The sequence below is a fragment of the Grus americana genome, chromosome 1 (assembly GCF_028858705.1).
Source record: "Grus americana isolate bGruAme1 chromosome 1, bGruAme1.mat, whole genome shotgun sequence".
NCBI lineage: Eukaryota > Metazoa > Chordata > Aves > Gruiformes > Gruidae > Grus > Grus americana.
The window spans coordinates 68,643,178-68,665,051 of NC_072852.1; the positions used below are offsets into that span (position 1 = coordinate 68,643,178).

Consider the following 21,874-nt stretch of genomic DNA (forward strand, 5'->3'; position numbering starts at 1 on the left):
GTATTAGAAGGGTGAAGGTTACTAAAGTTGAATGTGATTTTGCAGATACGGTTTATTCCCAAAAAGACATGCACACACAACAGGCTAAAATGTATGTGTAAGAAACTCTTGCTTGTTGTGCATAATATTTTTACGCTAAAGAGGAAAAAAGGCTGTATCTTCTCTGTCCAGTTTAAGTATTTAGAAGCTTTCTAACACTATGAGCTTGTGACTTTGTTTTAAGGTAAACTTCTTTCAGAGACCTGTTTCTACCTTCAAGACCATCATAAAGTTCTCTGCATGGCAGGAATACTTTTTAGGACCACCCTTTGAGACTGTTGAATCTTTTGGTACACAAATAGAAGTCCTTCGTTCCTATTAGAATAAGTCGTAAAATAAAAGGGACAGTGACTTTTGGTGCATTGTCTGAATTGTGCACTATTTTTGGTGTATGCAACGTTATCCTAGGCCTTTTAGTAGGTATCTTCTTCTAAAGGCTAGTTCTTGTACCAAATGCGTTTTATGGCCCATGTTGGATCACTCTTTTTAATTCAGTTCAAAGTCCACTGGAACTAATCTGTGGCTTTTGAATTGCTGTACTCGAATTTAAAAATGAGTACTAGATGATGTTTGTCAGAATGGTAGCAGATTAAAGCAGAGAATGCAACTACTATAATTTGATTTTTCAAAAATGCATTTTCCATACTGAAAATAGAAGAAAGACAGTATTGTGTCACTGCGGCATTTCTAAATTTATAGCAGTGAAATGTGTGTCTAGGCATGTCTCTTTTTTTTTTTTGAAAGCCATTTCCAAGCTGAAGTCCCAGTAAAGCAAAAGGTCATTCAGCTAGCTCAAGATGTTCACCACTGCATATTGTTGTTTGGATGGTAAAGGCGGTGTCCCTGCTCCCAAGTGTGAGGTTAAAGAACTGTGCATGGTAGATTATACTGATCTTACCTTTACACTCTTGTGCAAGAACAAAAACTGAAAAGTTAGTGCCTGGTCCAGTTATCCAATCAGACTTTACTGTTGTTTCAGAAGAATTTCTGTCCTCATCTGTGTGTTTCTAAACAAGGCCCTTCTCTGTTACACGCACCAATATCCGAAGTGTTTGCCAGCTAGACACTAAGGAACTGTGTCCTGCCTTGTAGTTACAAAATTTCCTGTTCTAGAGCTTGAGTAATTTCTGTTCATTAAAATTGCTGCATTTACAGTAGGTGCTGTGATTAATTAATCTGCTTTTTTAACTAAAACCATCTGCTTAGCTAGTCATAAGGGCTCCAGATTCTTAGGACTTTTGAAATAAGTTGATATTTTTATTTACCTGGAGGTGCTGAAGTACAGTGAACTTTCATGTCTAAAGTAAAAACTTAAAATGCCTTATGTGCTGGGTTAGATAATTAGTCAATGGGGTAGTTGTAAGGTGTGTATATTCAGCAGTAGTGCACAGCATAAGTTGAGTTTCAATATTATCACAAACACTGTTTTTTCTACTTTGTAGCCTTTTACTTGAGAGTCCTGGAAAGGATTGCAGCCAACAATTTCTGGGAAGAGTTATGACTAGTTCTTGTTCAAACTTAACTGTGTGGAAACAAAGCAACACAACTGTAGCCTTCTATACAGGTCTAAGGCTTTCAACGCTGTAAATTCTCTGGCTTTAATAAGTAAAAATGCAGTATTGAGACACTGGCATGGAAGTTGGTTAAGCAAGCAGTGTCAGTGTCCTGTGGCTCCTGGGCTTGGAGATCAGTTGTAGAATACTGATGATAGTGAGCAGTGATGACTAGTCAAATGAGGAGTGTCTTTTATTCTTTTCACCAAAGATTCTCTCATACGAATGACTAGATGCTTCTTTTAAGTGACCTCACAAACTTCAAGAATAAGCAGTTAGTATGGGTGTGTCAATCAAAATACAAATATACCTTGTGTATGTAATGACTTTAATCATGTATGTTTGGGAATTTTTTTTACTGTTGTGTTTTTTACTGGCCTCTTTTTTAATTAATGCCTCAAAAATTGTTTGAGAGTAGGTGGTAAATTGAGGAAGAAAAGAGTTTCTAAACTGTGATCAGTCAGGATGCAGCAAGCAGGCCTGTGTAAATAACTATGGTGTCTATTGTCTTTACATTGTGTTTGTGAAATCTGGGCATACATGGTTATCTGTAGCAAGTTATGAAGACGGCTGGTCTGGAGAAATTCAAGAATCATGGGACTTAGCTTAACCAGTTGGTTTTCACCCTCTGTGATGCAGGTGTGTGAGTAATCTATTTCAGTGACACAAAGCTCTCAAATAGCTGAGCTACGAATTTTGATCTGGATGATGGTAGATCAGTCAAGTTCGAAAGGTATTGGGTTCAAGATATGCAATGGTTGTTCTTGATCAGAAGAGAAGAAAACCTGGCCTATCCTAGCCTAAATAGTGCCTCGTGAGCTATCTCTGGCTCATTGGAACTTTCATCTGCTCCTACTGCTTGTATTGCAGTAATGCTATTTACTCTGTTAGGATACTGATCTGGTGCAGAGCTTATTCTGCAGGATTTACTGATTTAGTTCTTGGCAGAATTATCAATTGTCCAGAATTAATTGCTATGAAAATACTGAAATCAGAGAAGCTAAATTTTCACTTCTGTTAAATGTGTTGCATTGTTTTAAATTTTTTCCCCTGCAGTCTCAACTACTCTACCTTGCTTTTTAACAAGAACAATACAATCCATTTTCTGTAGTCAACGCCTATCTCTTTTGAACTGAGTAAATCTTAAGCTGAAGTATTCCTTTTCACAATAGGTATTTGACTGGACTGGGATGAGAATTATCAAATACTTATAGGTGTACCCTGTGTGAAATAAGGAAAGAACTAAATCGGAAAGATTGTTTGTAGAACAGACAACAGGATTAAGATGAAGGGTTAGAGATGGGAAAGGTAGTGAAATAGTTAAACATGTAGGTTTTGAAGGCTGAGTAAGTAACTAATAGCAGGTGGTGAAATTTAGATGATCATGGGATAAACCAATTTAAATGCCATATATACCATTGCTTCAGGGCTTCTTTGAGACTATGGGGAAGGAGGTAGGATCACTGGCTTGTTTTCCATTGGAATCATATGCTCTGTCTAAATTCCTGGAATTAATGGTTTGTGGCAGCCTGGGACTGGCTCAAACTAGAATGGTAACAATTTAGCAAAAAGAAAATATAGAGACTTTAATTACTTTGTTTGTGTGATTTAACTTTGCTACTGATTCTGTTAGCCTCTGGACTGCAATGTTAGAACATTTTGTTTGAGAAGATTAATCAGTTACGGTAGAATTCTTTTCAAGCTCTGCAGTTATAGCACCTGTGAAAAGAGCCAAGCAAGCATTGTGGTTAGGCTGGGACAGGTAGACTCTGTGCTTGTTAAAAGCTGAAACATTTAATGTTCTTTGCAGGTCACGCAGTGTACCCCAGGAAAGCATAGCCTTCGTTAGGTGTGCAAAATGTTAAATTTTTATTCCAGTGAAGTAGATTTGCTTTGACTGCAGAATGTCTATTTGGTTTGAGTGCAACTGTAACAACAAAAAAATTTATAAGCAATGGCAAGCAAAATTCCAACATGCTTTATTCATGATACTAGTAAGCACTGTTAAAATGAGGATGATAATCAACAGTTAGTTGATTTTTTTTGTTTGTTGTGTGGGGTGGGTTATAAAATGTCTAGCTAAGCAGTTGGAAGGTCAATCTACATAGCAGGATCTTTAATGGTCCCTTTTCCCTTGACCCCTCTAAAGTTTCACAGCAGCTGATTGAGAGGATTTCTAAAATGCCCGGTAAAGGATTAAAAAGTGTTGCTTTTGCAACATTGAGGTTGTATGGTATAACAACAACACTGGTGTAATTGTGGTATACTTGAGGAACTAAGTATGCTATTTTGGGGTGAAAAGTGATCTTGGTAATTTGAAATTGAATTTTATCACAGTTTATCATCACTAGTTGGTCAAAATTCATTTGCTCACTTAACGCTTTAAAAATGGTGTATGTGATCTTTCTTAGCATTGCTCCTTATGTCCTTCCAAAAAAAAACCCCCAAATCCCTGAAGCTGCGGACAACTCATTAGTAAACAAGTTTTACAATGGCTGTTTGAAACTAGATACTGGGCGGGGGGGAGAGATAGATGTCAGGCTTCGGGTTTAGGTTTGGAGTCTAGCAACAGGCATTAGAAAATATAACTCTGAGGATTATTTGTGCGCATGTGGCATAAAACCAGCAACAATGTGGCTTTCTAACTTTGTCCAACAGTTTGAAAATCACCTTCAAATTGCTATGCCCTTACATTAAACACCCAGTAAAAGGAAAGCAGACGATGTTGCCAGTGGTAGCAGAATGCAATTGTCAGGAAGGAGAGAGATAGAATATGTTATGTTATCTTAGTGCTGACTTGTTTTGTTAGGATTAAATTGTAGTCAGCAACCTTGGATCAGAACAACACACTGTTCCCCTCTATTTAAAAGTGTGTTTGTGCAACAGCAGGAGTGAACTGGGTGATGATCCTATGTGCAGCCTTAAACTATTGCAGACTGCCTGGGTGGAGAATAGGCAGAGCAGCCAAGCGGGGGGGGGGGCGGGGACATGCAGGAAGTAAAGGATCCCTGTGGTGCCTCTTCTTCCTCCTCCTTACAGCTAGCTCGGGAGGCAGAAAAGGACACGCTTGCCTCTTGCTTATATTGATTCTTTCTATTCAGTGGTTGAGTGGCAAAAGCAGATATTAAGCTCAGATCTCTGCAGCCTCATGTACTGGACTTGGAAAAGTACAAGAGGTGTCAAAGAGAAAACAATGCTTCCTTCTAACTTAGATGTTTGCTTTCCTTCTGCTGTGCGTTAAGTCCACAGCCTAGTGGATTCCCATCGGAAACTAGCACCCAAGTAGTTCTTTGGTGTGTGCGTCTCTCTTTTCCTGATGGATTTTACAAAAAGAGAGATCTGTCCCATATTTGTAATTGTTAAATCCCACTGCTGCTGCTCTCACAAGGATTGCGGTAAAGAGGTAGGTAAGAATTTCAGCTCTATAGAATAAGTGTGTGTAGCCACAGAAAAGGATTTTGGGGGTGAATCAGAATTCTTGATAAAACTGCTGAACTGCTTTATGTTCTCATAGATTGGGTCTTCAGCTTTCAAACTTGACTGTACTCTTTTTCTCTATAATTTTTCAAATCTAGATTAAAATCCTGAACAGCAAGGCAAGAACACTTACTGCTCTGCTATTTTTTATCTATGTTGTTATTACAAATCTACCTTTTTTTTTAATTTAGGGTTGGTGAGAGTATGTAACACTTCCTCTGTTTTCGTTTAGGTTTGATGTAAAAGTTATACAGCACTGATTGTATCTTCTCTTAGAAAGTAAAAGATATTTTCTGTATTTCTTGCGTTAGAACAAGATGCTAAACTACTGACCCAGTAATCTGGTGATCTAACTAATGCAAAAGGCTACGTATTTCTAGGCAAAAATTGTGAAGAGGAGTTCTGGGTAGTGCATACTTTGGTGTTGAAAGTATCTTGAAAATCTAGTGTTTTTAAGAGTACCTAACTTGCCTTTAATGGATCAAATAACCATATAAATGTGGATGTTGAATTTTGGAACTTTTCCCATCTGATTAAAATCTGATAAAATCCCAAACTTCACCACATCTAAGAGAAGTGAAATATGAAATCTCTTATGCTTAACATGAAGACCATAAGATAAGTATTTAGTTTTGCATCAGTTGTACTTTGTGCTACCTAGATATATGCCCATATTTTAGAGGTGGTCTCAAAATGAAAGTGTTCATTGGGTTTTATTTTAAGTTGGCACTTCTTTCAAAAGAAGCAGTTCTGCCCTTCTTAGCTATTGCACTGTCACTTTCCTTCTGTAAGCCTGAGAACTGGTGCAACAGTGTAGGGAACCAGACTGGGGAGCTTCATCTCACTGGGAACTGCTGCAGGCTTTTTCGGCTGGATTTGTTTCAAGTTTGACAAACACTGTGATCTCGTTCATGATGCAGCTGTATAAATGCATGCGCCAGCAAAAGCGAGGAAATGACACTGCTGTGGGAATGGGAGATGAAGAACAGGAGACTTGCTTTCAGCAGCACTGCTCATTCACGCTATTTTAGATAGTAGCTTGAGAAAATGATGATTTTCATGCGTGCCTGTTATACCTATCTATGCTTTTTTTTTTTTTTCTCTGCAAGAGCTCTTCCTTCTATTTCTTCAGCAAATGCAGAAAAATGCAGTGGGATTTGGGTGTTTAGTTCTCATTAAACTACCACTGGGGAAAGGGACTAAGTAGATTAAAAGATTTGAGTTCTTCTAAGGAGTTTGGGGACCGGGAGGAGGCAACTAAGAATGTGACCATCTTGCACTAAGTGTGGTGAAAAGCAGGAAATACTGAATGGCTTAGCATGTACTTGAGTGCCTTCGGGTTCAGAAACTAGTGAGCATATGCGTGGCTGCACAGCTCATGCACTCTTAAGGACACATCAAGGTTACATGAATTGCAGGGCCTGGCCTCCTCTTGGTTTCTCTGGCAGATTAAGGTGTATAGGCAGCTCTGGGTAGAAAAGGGTTCACTGATTTATTGATTTTTATCATTCGTACTATCCTCTGTCTTGTTATGTAAAATAGTTCGATACTTCCCCTAGTGCTTGTAGGAGAGGAAAAAAAAGTTCTTAAAAGCTGATGGTACTTAAGTGGCCTGAACTTCAGCATAAGGGGTGTTTGGCCAGCACTGTAGACTAGGCTTAGGCAATCCTTCCAAGGGATTGTGGAAGAAACTGCAAAAATAGGTAGCTGCTTGAACACAGGATCCTCTGTTGGTTTTAGGCCTTAGTGTGAGGTTCTCCCACACTTTCTGAGAAGCACTTAGGAACATAGAAGCTAGACTGGCAGAGGCATCTCTTTTTAACTGAACTCTTGGAGTTTGGAATTCACAAAATGGGGTATTGTAAAATGGTCCTCATAGAAGGGCCTGAAGATTTTGGATAGGTATTTAATTTCTTTGGGGATAGAGAAACACAGGGTAGCAGACTGAATCACTGATTTCAAAATCTGTTCTTAGCTTTACTTTTTCAGGCTTCATGCAAGAACAGAGCATGTGGGGAAAAAAGAGAAAACTCATGTTCTGGCTTTGTTATGTTAATATTTTGCTGTACCAGTTGTTCTACTCATCTTTTAGTTTACTCAGCTTTTATTTTTTCTGAAATGAGATTGTCACAGATCTGACATCTTCCTTCTGCTGCCAAAGTGTAAATGAACATATGTGCAGGCTGCTGCTATGTCTGGGACTTGAGCTGTTTAGGAGACTTAGATGTGTTAGTTAAACTTTGGCAATTTAGATACAAATATATACAATAAGCAATTGAGTTATTGCGTACGTTATATATGCATGTATGTGTATATAGGAGAGCATTTAATTACATATAGAAACATCTATATATATATATGAACCTGAACTCCTGGGACCATTTTAAGCTTGGTCATAATTAAAGGTGAGTATCTCTGACTAGTCTGCTATATGAGCAGACACACATGCAAACAGGTACTTGATGCCAGTAGTAAACACTAAAACTAGTTTTATAAATCCCTGTAGAGTGTAGGGCTCTGATGTGCTGCTAGGAAGCTGGAGATTTGTGATATGGCTTGGTTACAGTATTAAACTTACCTGTCCAGACTTTGGTCTGGTATCTTATCAGCTGAGGCATTGATCTCCAAAAGTCTTAATGTTCAGTGAAGCTTTTAAAAGCATTAAGTTACTGTTCACTGACAAACTGTGTTTTGGGGCTTATTCTAATCACAATATAGCCTTCAGTTCTGTGAATTTCAATTGCTAGAATTTCATAGGAGCAAATTTTAGAGCAAAGCAATAGATAACCAGAATGCTGTTGTAACAGGAAGTTTTCATCAGGTGAAAAACGGTGCCTTTTCTATAGGGTTTTTTCATCCCTTTAACAATTCCAGATACAACACCTTCGTAAAATGTAGTGACAAATAGCACTGTTGTCCACTGAAAGACTGGACTCTTGTGCTTCTCCCTGTCTTGTGTCTGCATCTGTTAAAGTTGATGTTGACTGTGCCCTCTCCTGGAAGAGGGTGGTAAGAGAATATTTTAGTTAGTGAACATATGAAGTCAATATACTGCCATGTCTGACCAAGGGGAAAAAAAATGTATTTAAATGTAGATGGAAATTATTATTGTATTAACTCTCCATGTTCAGTTAAATGAAGGTCTGTAGTTGCAAAGGCCTCTCGAACCTTTCTGTTTCAAGACTTGTTTCCCACTGACAACAGAGAAAGGGAGAAGGTTCATGTCTTGATGCCCCCATTTGTTGGGAAGCAGTATTGTATAGGATATTGGGAGAAGTACTTTCTGGTTAGGACACGAATCATGATGCTTGTACTACTACTACTTCATTTATTTCTGTACTTCAGACTCTATGATTTTCATTTTTTGTTTAGTGATTTACCAGTGACACAGGGTCAGATGTATCAAGTATGTGATTTCAGCTTGAAAATGTGAGCTCTTCAGATGACATCCTGTTCAAATTCTGTTTTTATTCTCTCTCATTCTGTTGTCTTAAATACAGAGTTTGAAGCTAAAGGCTGAATCAAGTAAAACTGAGTGTCAATTTTGCTGTTGTGGACAATTGCCCCCGAAATAGAGCTTCTGGCCATGATTAAGTGATGAAGTTTGGCGCTCTGCCTGCAATTTTTTGCAGAATTCCCAGATGGTCATATTTCATGGCCTATTTGCTTTACGGATTTGAGTAGCTGGTCATGCTTAGATTTTGTTTTGCTCTCCCTCAATGGCTTTAGCAGGTATTGGAAAAAGGATTGCTGTGTGTTGCTGAAGGGCTTTTGTAAAGGTCTGTATTGCTAAGCTCATTTTCCTGAACTCACAACAGCAGTGGTGCAGGAGTGTTGTTGGAGTATAGTAGGTCTTCTGGGGAGAGCTAAGATACAGGAAGGTTTTTTTTTTTCTTTCCTTTTTTTTCTTTTGCTTCTTTTTAAACACTGGACAAGTTATTTAATGATCCAGTCAGATCATTCTGGGCTAAGGTTTTTCCTATCAATCAATCTATGCCAAAATTACTTAATAAAATGGCGTGTTGGAAACATTCTGGGAAGCAGCAGAATACTTTGAAGACTGTTAAATTAGTCATGTGGGTTTGTGCATTAGTGTTACACAGGAAACATTTCCTTTCATTTTCAGTCCGGTCTGTGGACTCACCTCTAACCAGCATGCTTGCTGTGGAAACAAAATGATTCTCCTATCATAACACAGAACCTAACTGCCAAAGCCTTTTCTTATGGAAGCGTAGCTGAGAAATAAGGGAAAAAAAGTGTTTGCAAAAGTCACTAGCAAACAGATGAACAGTAAGATTGGGGTCAGATTTGTCTATAATTTGCACTAGTGGGGAATTCAGACTGGTTATCTATTAAGTAAAAATAGCTGGTCTGTAAACACAATCAAAACTTAAATCAAGTGGGCCTTCCAGTTTCTCTGTTGTTACTTGTATGTTCCAGGGCGTCAAGCCAGCCAGCTTCGATAAAGTAGCAATCCCTGAAGTGAAGGAGATTATTGAGGGATGCATTCGGCAAAACAAAGGCGAAAGGTAAGTACTTTCTTTTCAGGTAGAAGTATTACCTGCTGTCTGAGTCTTTTATCTGTGATAATACTAGATCCTGTTAGTTCCTGGGTTCTTCTGGTGAAAGTTGAGAAGTCAGTATTACTGCTGCAGCTCCTGTTCTTCGGTAGATTCTTATTCAATGATTGTTTTAGAGAATTAAGTGTCAGGAAAAGTGCAGATGCTACAGTAACCATCCGTGTCAGTTTATTCAGAGATCCTACTGCTTTTATTACAACTTTGACCTAGTCAGCAAAATAGTGGAGGACAATCCTTCTGGGTTCCCAGGTATTTGGATTGGTTGGTTGGTTTGTTATTCTGTAATCCTTTGTGTTTCCTGTCCCTTTTGATTTGTGTGGCATTTTATGGCTGATTATTTTGAGGGCTCTTTTTATTTTTTTTAAATTCTTGCTGCTCATTTGCATCTGTGTTTTCTGCAAGATGACTTCTACTTGAAGTGATTAATTTATACAATTACAGGAAATCTGTAACTGCTCTGATGGCTTATTTGTGAGGTTTGTTTTGTTTTCTGCTTTTACATAGTTGTTTCTTACTGAATGTCCTATTTAAGAATGATTTAGCCTTTGGCGCTCCTGTAGCATCCCGCTATTCTGTTTAGAGATAGTTTTGTAGGTTCATGGATGTTTATTCATCCCCTTCTATTAACTCTTGAAGTTTTACATCTAATGGCGTTGCTGTGTGTTTTTAATTTCTGTTCTTTTTCTTAGTTTTCAACAGTTTCATATTTTTTCCTCATTTTAAGTTAATTTTTTGGCTGCACATCACTTATTTCTTGCCATTTAGTTTAAGCGGTTAACTTTTAGACTACTACTGTTAATGCTGTGTGTATATGAACATAGATTTTTTTTGTACCTTCAGGAAAAAGCTTCTAATGGTGCCAAACAGAATGCAAGTTGAAGTAGTTCAAAATAGTATAAAATATGAAAGGAATCATGTGGTGCTTATCTAGTGCTGAATTTAATAAATGAGGCTTTTGACTCATGTATATGACTAAAATACATATTTGGATTACTGTACTGGTTTGGGGACTAAGGATTGTGTGTTGTATCTTAATGTTCAGTAAAATGAAACTGTTTCTTCAAGGTTTCTTTTGATTTTAGTTAATATATATATATCCTGTTCAGTTGGCTTGAATCTGCTGGTATTTCTGCTGACCAGTGTATGGTGTCTTTTTTGTGTACATCTGTAGCATTGTTGCATTTTGTTTCTCCATCATGCTTTTAAACTGAAATTTGAATGATGGACTGTCAAATAGTTCATGGGAGAAGTGCGAAATGTAGAGAATAAATTTGGGGGATCATCAGGCAAGGATATTCCTTAATATTTTATAAAAGCTAATAACTGTGTGTGCTTTCTGTATTCTTTCCCAATATGCTAGATATGCTATTAAGGACCTTTTGAATCATGCTTTCTTCCAAGAAGAGACTGGAGTACGGGTAGAACTAGCAGAGGAAGATGATGGAGAAAAAATTGCCATTAAACTCTGGCTGCGAATTGAAGACATCAAAAAACTCAAGGGCAAATATAAAGATAATGAGGCAATAGAGTTTTCCTTTGACTTGGAGAGAGATGTCCCAGAGGATGTAGCACAGGAAATGGTAAGTGTTGGTGGTCTTACAAAGCATCGGAAGTACTGATGTTCTCTGAAAGGTAGTTTGTTGGCAGTTGTTACCATCTAGAAATAAAACAGCTTCAGAAGTTTGTGAATGAGAAGTTAGTGCCAGAGAGTGGTAGCTTTTGTTGTAGCACAACAGTGGCTGTCTATGACAGTCTGAATTCTGTGAATATATCCTCCTTCAGGTGGAATCTGGCTATGTCTGTGAAGGGGATCACAAGACAATGGCGAAAGCTATCAAGGACAGGGTATCTTTGATTAAGCGAAAGCGAGAGCAGCGTCAGTTGGTGCGAGAAGAACAGGAGAAGAAGCTTCAGGAAGAAGGTAGTCAGAAGCAGCAGCTGGAGCAACAGCAACCATCAAGTGCTTCCCATGCAGGGTCAAAGCATACCCTATCTGTCACTGGTACTACTCCTGTCCCCACTACTTCAGCATCGGTTTCTACACAAGTGGAGCCTGAAGAGCCAGAAGCTGATCAACACCAACAACTGCAGTTCCAGCAACCCAGTATATCTATTCTTTGTAAGTGTGTCAGTTGGTTTATTTAGGAACTCTTGCACTTACATAGTTCCCCTCCTTAGAGTCTTAAACTTTTGGTGGGTATAGCAGTAAATATCTTAAGATGTTGCTGTCTGCCATTGCTGTCTGCTGAAGAACACTAGACCACTAGAAAGCACAGCAAAATAAGATGCGTTCCTGTGCCTTAGCTGAGCCAGGTTTTGGCACAATTCACAGTCTGATGTCTTAGCACAAAATCATTTTCTTTTGTTTCAAGTTAATACGCTAAATGAACTGGGGCACCTGAAGCATGAACACACATCCTAGTTTTTGCTGCCTTCCTATAAGGACAGTATATTCTGGCCCTGCAGAAGGCTGTATCCTCTTGCACCAGTGCAGTTAGAGCTATTAGAAACACTTATTTGAATCCTTGTTAACTTATGATTAAGGTGGAAATGAGATTAATGTACAAGCAGTTCAGCTCATAATTTGCTTTCTGAAAAAAGGTTTCTTTTTCTGTTTTACATACTATATGTGAAAAGATGAATTTTTCTGAACTTTTCCTCTTCTGCCATCCCAACATTTGAATCAGTTTTTGAATAATGATGGTAGATGAGAACTTCTGTATTAGAATGGTGAAGTTAGAAAGCAAATTACTATCTGCTCTTTAGGTAAAAGGGATTTTAATTTCTCTACTATGTCTACATCAGGTGCATCTTCCAGCCAGCACAATAGACCTGTTTTATAAGTCTGTGTAAAATTAAATAAAAAATTAACCCCCCCGAAAGATCACTCATAACAATGTGGAATTTTAAGTTTCTATTTCTAGTCTAGCCTTTTATAGGAAGAATAGTTTACTATAAAATATCTTCCCAAAGAACTCCTGAAATTACAGAGATTTTTCAGATGTTAGGGGAAGGTGTATTGGTAAGGAATTACTGTATTGAGGAAGAAAAAAATATTTTTTAACCATCTTAAATATTTCCAGAGGTAAATTGCTAATAAGATCCATGTGACATGGCACAAATGTCAATCTAATATTTGATTCATTATGATATCTTTAAAGTTGTAAATCCAGACTGCAGTTGTTGAAATGCAGATTTTTATCTTTAACTTCTGCAGCTGATGGGACAGTTGACAGTGGCCAGGGGTCATCTGTTTATACCGAATCATGTGTGAGCAGTCAACAGACTGTGTCGTATGGTTCCCAGCATGACCAGTCAATCTCAACAGCTGCAGTCCAGGGTTATGCAGCTTCAGTTGGCCAAGTGCAGTCGCAACAGCACGGAGGATATCAGCCACCTACAGCGGTAAGCCAGAATTTAGAGTATTGCAAACACATGGAATTATTTTATTTTGTATTTCTCTTGAAAGGAGAAAGGAAAGTCTGCCAGGCACTCCTCTATGTATGGGGTTTCTTTTTTGGTGGGGGTTTTTGTTTGTTTTGTTGCATGTGATACAAATTCTGCATGGGAGTAGTTAAGGAGCTATTTTTGCAAGGTGACTGAGTCTGGGGGGAGGGGAAGTGCAAGGACATACTTGTCTTTAAAGCTTTTATTTAATTTTGAGGGCACTTAAGCAGAATGATGGATTAGGTCTTTTATGGATGGAAGTAACATCCTCAGAACAAGACTATCGCATGGAATTAAGCATTTAATCTAACATGGAAGATGGTGTGTGTATATGAAGTTACCAGGGATCAAGTTGTTGGTTTGATTTGAAGAAGGGATTAGAATAATTTGAGCTACTATATAAGTATGAAATTGCTGTACATGTTCTGTGAGGCTTTGATTACAGATTCTGCAGGTAAGATTTTTTTAACTGTTATAGAATGCTGCATGTGAGAACTCCAGACTGAAAAGACCCCATACCCTTGTTCCCAATTTTATTTCTAGCTTGTGTTGATTTGCTCATCAGTTGCCATGCGTATTCTTTTTCCCTGGAAAGTCTGCACTGGGCACAAATACTTTTCCTACTATGTTCATTTGTGTTGCCCTTTTATTTTGGTATGTTTTTTTCCTTGGTATGTTTTTAGATCTGAGTATGAGAGTATGCAGAAATCTATTCTAACCCTGGAGTAGAACTTCTGCTACTGTTATATTGTCTTCAGTGGTTCCCTTGTCACTTGTTTTTTACACAAATAAAAATCTAAGCCTGAGGCAGAGACATTATGGTATAATGTAGTAATACCACAAGGGAGAAGATGTGACACTTAAAGACTGAGAGTCCTCACTTTTTTTGGTACCTGTGGTTGTAGGCTTTATTACAGAATCATTGGTGTTACTAGTTTATTGGAAAACACGCTGGTTTTGCTCACAAGCAAAGTATCTCCATCTTTTTCAAAGGCATTTAACCTGAAGCGTGTGGTACTGCTAGTCTTTGATCAAATGAGGTTTTAATCCCTCTAAATAAGCTCTTGTTCTGGCTAAGCCATATTTTGATGTGTGGGCATATATTGGACCAGGAGCCATTTCCCTGTCTTTGGATGGCTAGCTTCCAGCTTGAAAGACCATAATCTTTTGACAGGGAATGGGAGAACAAACATGTGATAGAGGTGTAGTAAAGCTGTTTAGTTCACTGTTTAAATGTGCTCGTGCTCTATGATGATGACACTGGTACCAGGAGCTTGACAGAACGGAGTAGAACACTACAGGAACTACTAAATGTTTTTTGGAAAGACAGGATGACAAGTCAGAATGGTACTGACAACTGGAGAAATGGCCTTAAAAAGAAATAGAACACAGTTCAATCAGGACAAGAACAAGGTTCATGCTTAGACAGGAATAATGAACTACACAAGGACAGGATGAGCAGCAAATGACTAGGCAGCAAAGCTGCCAAAAAAAAAAAAAAAAAAGAAAAAAGTCAGGGATTACACTGGACCACCAGCTGGACATGGTCAAAAACATCATGCTGTTGTGAAAAAGGCAAACCTCATCTTATGTGAAGTAGTTCTGCTTTTGGTCATTGGTAAGTCTATCCTGGACACCCTGCTTGAGGGTGAATTGGGAGAGAATTCAGAGGAGAGTTACAAAAAAACCCCTACCAGAAATACAGAAAACATGGTTTATGTGGGAAGACTGAAATAGTTAAGCTGAGCCTGTGAAAGATGAGCTTGAGGAGAAAGCTGTAAAGGCTGCTGTAAAATAGAAGGAGGCTCATCAGATCACAACATTGTTGTCAGATAGAATAAGAAATAATAAACCTAAATTGCAGCATGGAATTATTGTTTGGGAAGGGTTCTTTTTTTTTTTTTTTTCCCTAACCAACAAGAACAGTTAACTATCACTGGAGATATTTCTGAACAGTTTAGATAAATTTGAGTCAGGAATCACATATGTAACTGGTCCTGCCTTGGAGCAGGTGAAGATTATGGGTAAAGTATTTATTTAACCCTTTGAGTTCCCTTATGCCTCTCTCCTAAATTTTTGAGGAGTCTAGCAAGATTTCTCACATCAGAAATCTTTAAAATCAGATCTCCACTGGATATCTTGAGGTTTTTTTCCCTGGAGGTCTGTATTTGATTTCAGTTATGTTAAGAAATTGTAGATTACATCCATAAGAGGCATATACCATTAGAGAATGAAAACCTGCAGTTGAAGACTGCCTCTTTAAAACATCATCTTTCCATTCACTTAAAAAACCTCCACAAATAAACAAAAAAACCAACCACACCAAAAAAAGCAACAATTAAAAAAAAACCCCAAAACCTAATTCTGATTCTTCCAATTTGGTTGGATTTTGACCTATGGCCTTCTGGATTGTGGCAAGATTACAAAATCCTGATGCTTATATTGGCCCAGTGTCTGGAAAATGCTTGTCCAACACTAATTTTACTGAATTTTCCACACATTAAACCAACTTTTTTTTCCCATAATTGATGTAGAATGTGTGAAGTTTAAATTTTTATGGTAATGTTTTAGTTAATAAGGAGCCAGCTGCATACAGTTAGTCCACATAATTCAGGTAGGGAAGTGCCCGAGCAGAGAGACTGGTGAGGTGTTATGTATAAACACACATCCACTCACTAAACTGAGAATGAATGTTTGAAAGCTCATCAGTTTCTGTTCAGTTTTTTTTTTTTGTTTGTCAGACTACCAGATGCTGTGAGTACACACAGTATGGGCCACATCAGTGGTCCCAGAGAAAATATTCTTTCCCGTCAGTTCTGCCTTCCACATGCTTCTTGTAAGGGTACTAGGGAACTTCCCACACTGCTCAGTAACCTAGAGCAAGCTTGGATCCTCAGAGTTGCACATAATCTGTTTCCAGTGTGTGTTAGCATCCATTCAGCATTTCCCATATCTTCTTGCACACGTAGTAGTCAGTATTGGGCCTCTCATTGTGTGTCTGCATTTCTTTTCTACCTCATTATAGTTTTTGCTGGTTTTGTTTTTCATTTTTTTGAAGTGTTCAATTCTTAACTTTTGTTTTCCTCCTTTAGCCTCAACGTGGTCGTAGCATGTCAGTTTGTGTCCCCCACCTTCCTGCTCTTCCCTCTATGTCCTGCATCCCTCTCAGTGCTCCTTGCACCCCACCACCAGCGCTGTCTGCACCTCTTTCTCCTTTCTACCTTCGGACTGTCCCTGAAGAAACCTTTGCAGAAAAGCTTTCTAAAGCCCTGGAAAGTGTCCTGCCCATGCACTCTGCCTGTCCACGCAAGCATCGACGCTCCAGCCTGCCCTCCCTCTCTGTCAGTCCTGTATGTGTTACCATTTGCCTCCTGGCACCGTAAGATAAGTTATCGTTAAATACATCCTGGGCTTCGGGCACTTTTAAAATGAGAAAATGAAGAGCTGATTCCTTATTCCTTATACTGTGCTGCTGGAACGTTGATCTTTTTTGGGAAGCAGTACACTTAAACATTATCAAAACGGTGGCTGACCATTTGTTTTTTTTTGTATTTTAGGATGTTATAAATGTGAGTTACCCAATTGTACCACAGAAGGTAAAGGGAAGACTAGTTCTTATCCCCTTAAATCAGAAGACCAGCTTCTTATTTTCCAACTTCTAAGCAAGCATTGAATGTTAATTAAGCCCTGTGGAAAACAACCAGTTTTTAAAGCTTGGCTGCTGTGGCTGGTTATTTTAAAGGTTTGGCTAGCTATGGTAGTGATACTAGAAATTCAGAGTATGAATACTTTTGAGGATTTTTCTGTAAGTCTTAATCAGAAAGGCCACTTCAGTTGCTTCTTGATGGGAAGAAGCCATTGTTTCATGTTTCTCAGAAGGTTAGATGCGAGAGAGCTTGCAGGACAGGAGGTAGTCTGTGTTCAGTTTTGGACTTTGATTTACATGAAATAAATTTTGAGAAACACTTCTTTAACTGAAGTATGTGGCACTAGTTTTCAGAACATAGGAAGAGTTCTTCATCCTGTAGGACCTTCTTGTTAGTGTTGGTCAATATGGAAATTTGCTGCTGCTTTTCCAGCAAAAAGGGGCTGGGGAGAAACAGAACAATGTGGAAACAGCAACTTGAAAAAGCCATAAATGGCATCTGTCTTAAAGACAGTATATTTGCTACTGATGCTTGAGTATTTTTTTTTCCCTTCAGGGTTGATAATATGTTGTCTCTCAGCATACTGTGGGCAGAGACGAAAAACCAGATAATTACAAAGTTGTTTGATATTCTTACATAGAACTCTCTTTAATGAAATTTTCCCTCCAAATCTTAAATAAAATAAGCCTCATGTGAAGTAGTACATCAGATGGATTGGAATTGCCTGCAGACTCTGCTGTTATTAAACCTGTGAATGTTTTATTGTCCAAGCAAGAGTTAGGTTTGTTTCAGTGAGTGCTAATTTCCTACGTGAAAAGGTATGATCAGAAGTGATTAAATGGATCAAGAGACATGATCAAATTGGGCAGAATCGAAAGGCTCTGCAGTTTTATCATACATTTTTTTCATCTGTGGGCTGGAATGGTTCAATTCTGTCTCATAAAAAGTTTCTCTTTAGCTCCCGAGATTGCATACAGAGCACTCCTGACAGGACACTAGCACTGTGGTTTTTGCATTGGATAATATGAAGATTTAATAACATTTTATCTTCTAAATGCAATCTAGAGGCTCTGTATTGTTGCTGATACCAAGTTCTGAATTTTCATAATCCCCATATGGCAATAACCTCAGAGGTTTGATTGGCTTTTGAGCACTGATCACAATGGGTAGCCTGTGACAACAAATCTAATTATGTTGTCAGGAGAAAAACTGTTTTATTTTTGTGAATTATTGGAATTGGACTGGAAAAGCAGCTCTAACCCAAGCAAATATTTCCATTTGTAGCTATGCCTGCCATGGATGTATTTAATGGATATTTACAACTCACCTAAATTTCCTAAGTATTGTATGTTTTTGACCATGAATTGAGTAGTCATTCTATAAAGTTACTTCACAGAACTGCCTAGTGAACTGTGCGTGTTGATGTGCTTTCACTTTTAATGTATGAATTACTTGTCTTGTTCATGTCAATACAGCCTCAGCATCCGCGTGGGGGAACACCAACGTTCCCAGATTCACAGATATTTTTCCCAACCGTTCATGAACGGCCGGTGTCTTTCTCGCCACCACCTGTCTGCCCGCCGAAGGTGGCAGTTGCTCAGCGACGCAAGAGCACTTCATTTTTGGAAGCCCAAACTTGCCACTTCCAGCCATTGCTGAAGACTGGCCAGAATTTAGTTCCACCTGGTGGTAGTCCCACCAATTGGACACCAGAGGCATTCGTTATGCTGGGCACAGCAGCTCAGAGAGTCGCTGGAGAGCCTCTGCATGTGCAAGTTAATCCTGTGTTTGAGCCAGCTCCTGTCCACAGTGACTATAGATCTGGACCAACACCTCCAGAGGATGCTCACTACAGAATGCATCCAGAAGCTGTATATTTGGTGGGCATGCACTATCCATCACAGGTATCGGAGCAGTATGATCAAGTAGCTTATAACTCTCATGCGACTGAACAACATTTGAAGCAGGTCTCTGAGTCAAACCATGGGCAAGGTGGTCCTCCACAAAGCTCTGTGTTCGACTTTCAATCGGGGCAAACATACCTGGCAAGACATATTCAGAACCTGAGGCTGGATTCTGGGATGGGTCCCCTTTCTCCATTATCCAGTGTTTCAGCTCCTCTGAGTGCAGATCCTGCTCAGATGACATTCCACCAGGTATTTGTTCCACACTCTGCCCCGGCTGTGCTCTCTCACAGTGGTGATGGCAGAGCAAGCTGTGTCTTTGAGTTCCATGTGCACACACCGACTTCTGCTCCAGCAGAAGGGGCAGTTTTACCCCAGCGGGTCTACAGAAGTCGCCGGGGCTCTATGGAGACCAGTCAAGAGGAATCCACTCAAGGCATAGGGTCGCACAGTCGGCTTCAGCCTGTGACAGAGGAGCAGTGTAACTATCTTGGTCCTGAGTTAGCAGGTCCCAGAGGGGGCTCTGCCAGGCGGAGCTGGCCGGAAGGAAGCCCAGAATACTCCAGTGATTCCTCACAGCTGACTTCCTCTGACACTGGCGATTTCCAATCTCCTCCCCCTACAGGGGGATCATCTTCTGCTTTTGGTTCAGACTTCTCATTGCCCATTGTTCAGCTGCCTCAGAAGGTATTGCAAGAGTCGCAGCTCTTCATCTGCTTCCCCCAGGGAGCCTCAACTCAGCAGGCCTTGTCCACCTCGCTTTCATCAGGACCACCTTCACTCTATCCTCAGGTTACAGGAGCAACCCTTCTAGCATGTCTCTGCTTTTTATAAGTCATACCTTGCACTTAAAGGGGACCCTTGTTCTTAGACTTGCTCCATGGGGTTCTAAGTATCAGTGTTCATGGGGGTGTCTTGCCACCAAGTCAGTAGCATACCGGGATCTCTTTACTTACCAGGTTGCAATGAAATAATGAGGCATCAGCAACCATTTGGTCTGTGTTCAGCTTCAGCTGAAATACTGGTAGGGCTTTTGTGTTAAGGGTAACAAATGGTTTTTCTTTTGGCAAGAGATAGCTGGAGTACCAAATTGGCTTTTAAACAATGGGTTTAATGAAATGTATTTTCTCCGCAGTTTGAATCAGCAGTGATAGTAAAACTTGCTTTGTATTTTTGTTCCTGCTCCTTAGCCATTTATGAGAATGTGTTATTTGAAGTTGAACTTGCGTATTAATAATGTTTCATTAGACATCACTAAGGTTAATTTGGTGACTGTCCAAAATGCAAGAGCTTTTTCTAGGCTTGAGGGAAGAAAGTGGGAAGAGAGGAATGGAAGGAGCTATATTATGTATGTGTACATGGTTTTGGAAATGTAGGATCATAAAAGAAACTAAACAATGAGTAGTAAATTAGTGGCACAAACAACTGTTGCTAATAAGTGTTGCTTCCTTATATGCCTAGAATATGGTGTCCTTTTAAAAAGCAAAATTTGAGGCCTGAAGCTTAGAGGTACGTGTCCCATCAGCATATATGGTATTCGCACTTGGAATAGTCAGTAACGCATTTGTGCACTGTGACTGTGAGGTGTATGTGTATATACATTGTGTCTGCATTTGTAGTCTGAAACTTTTCATAAGGTGTTTTTTGTGAAAAGAGAGGATTTATTTTAGACTTCTCTCTTACCCCTATTCTTGGAATTGGGGGCTCCCTGACGTTAGTTATTGGAGTATTAGCAACTTTGGGATTTGTGTGAAGGAGCTGGAGGAGAATCTTTTTGCTTTTTGTGGTAAGATCAAGAACTAAGTATTTTAAGGCTTTCTGTATGGGATAATAAAGGTGTTTTATTAAAGCTGAAGCAGCTTTAATAATTAGTCTAATAGATAGTTATTTCTATGCTGTAGGAGAACTTGTGAAGTGAAGCTGCTACACAAGAAGTTTGAAAATTACTTGGGGATTGTTTCTCCATAAACCACCTCTGTTAAACTTCAGGAGGTGACTTCTGATGGATGTAAAATACATCTGAAAAACACAATAAGGGATCATGATTACTTTAGAGAATAAAAGTTCTGAGATTTTTTTTTTTTATCTAATTCATTAAAAGATCAGAATTTGAAGCACAAACTGTGGCAATGTGAACAGATGTTGCAGCATGGGATACAGCACACCTTTAGATCCTAGCCAATGAGGGCCTCAAGCTTCTAAAACACCAAAGAAAATAATGATTCTTTTCATTGGCAGTCTGCTTTCCCCAAAGTTTCTATAATTATAGTAGTATGTAATTTTAATAAACTTGTTCCTAATAAGCTTCTACAAGCTGAATGATCACAGCATGAAGGAATTTTCAGATCTGTTTCTTACAACGGCAGTTCACCAAAGCAGTGCATGCTCAGGGAACTCATCTGGAGGTCTTTGTCTAGGTGTCTCCCGGGATCTGATAAAAAAATATAATGGCCACAGAAATAATGATGAAAATCTTGGGATCTGATAAAAAATGTCGGCCACAGAAATAATGATGACAGTCCATTCCATTTTCCTCTACATCTTCCACATTCATTTGTATGCCACTCATTGAATTTTTTTTTGTTGTTGTTTTGTTGCTTATTCATTCAGAAATTCTGTCTTAGCTATATGTGGACACCCAGATTCTTCAACATCCAATTCTTGGTAGCCTTTGAATATTAGTGAGTCTGGAAATGATTTCTAGCTTGTATTTTGACATGCTTCTCAAAGGGAACTCATGATGTGTACATATATCAAGTACTTTGTTATTGGTCTAGAATTCTGTACATCTTTGATTTTTTTTTTAACAGATAGTTTTGTTTCCTTCTAACCTCCTTCTATCCCCCCACCTAACGGTGTTTAGAACACATGTAAAGGTAAAACGTAATGCCTCTGTTTCCAGTTATCGTACCAAGGCATCCTGCTCTTAAAGCATCATCAGTGGAAGAAGAAGCTGGTAGGCTGATCTGTCTCATGTTGAGGGGCACATGGGTTGCAAAGACTTTCTGTGTTGGTTGTTTTGGAAGACTTAAAATGGAGTTCCATAATTTTCTAGATGGCTCTGCTTTGTTCTGGTTGTCGTAGTGGAATTTGGCCAATAGGACTGCTTGTCCAAAAGGACAGCTAGAAACCTACTCCAATCAGATCATTCCAGGCAGAGATGATTTTAACTGCCTGCTGCAAAAACCGTAGGGATTTTTAAGCTGATTCTGTGGTTTTTTTCTCCT

At 39.0% G+C, this 21,874-nt stretch overlaps 2 protein-coding genes across 12 annotated transcripts in view; both read left to right on the top strand.

Annotated features, from left to right (window-relative positions):
* WNK1 (WNK lysine deficient protein kinase 1) overlaps window positions 1-21,874 on the top strand; it is a 105,865-nt gene that overhangs the window by 50,591 nt on the left and 33,400 nt on the right. For 8 of the 11 annotated variants that reach the window (XM_054837840.1, XM_054837861.1, XM_054837851.1 and 5 more), the window contains exons 5-8: window positions 9,510-9,598; window positions 11,010-11,229; window positions 11,432-11,768; window positions 12,867-13,054. In XM_054837840.1, the coding sequence (XP_054693815.1) occupies window positions 9,510-9,598; window positions 11,010-11,229; window positions 11,432-11,768; window positions 12,867-13,054 (834 nt within the window). Of the gene's footprint in view, window positions 1-4,615; window positions 4,996-9,509; window positions 9,599-11,009; window positions 11,230-11,431; window positions 11,769-12,866; window positions 13,055-21,874 lie in introns of those variants that run through there. The other 3 variants (XM_054837917.1, XM_054837937.1, XM_054837927.1) reach the window with 1 other exon arrangement.
* LOC129211222 (uncharacterized) lies at window positions 13,641-21,872 on the top strand. The gene is made up of 2 exons (XM_054837944.1): window positions 13,641-16,446; window positions 18,219-21,872. Exons 1-2 carry the CDS (start codon window positions 16,207-16,209, stop codon window positions 19,479-19,481), a joined length of 1,503 nt encoding a protein of 500 aa, XP_054693919.1. The 5' UTR covers window positions 13,641-16,206; the 3' UTR covers window positions 19,482-21,872.

What these genes read in the sequence shown, in the direction of transcription:
- LOC129211222 (XM_054837944.1), top strand. Translation starts at nt 16,207, where the DNA reads ATGTCAGTTTGTGTCCCCCACCTTCCTGCTCTTCCCTCTATGTCCTGC. An exon ending in CCTCCCTCTCTGTCAGTCCT is followed by an intron (nt 16,447 to 18,218) that starts GTATGTGTTACC and finishes ATGTCAATACAG; the next exon opens with CCTCAGCATCCGCGTGGGGG.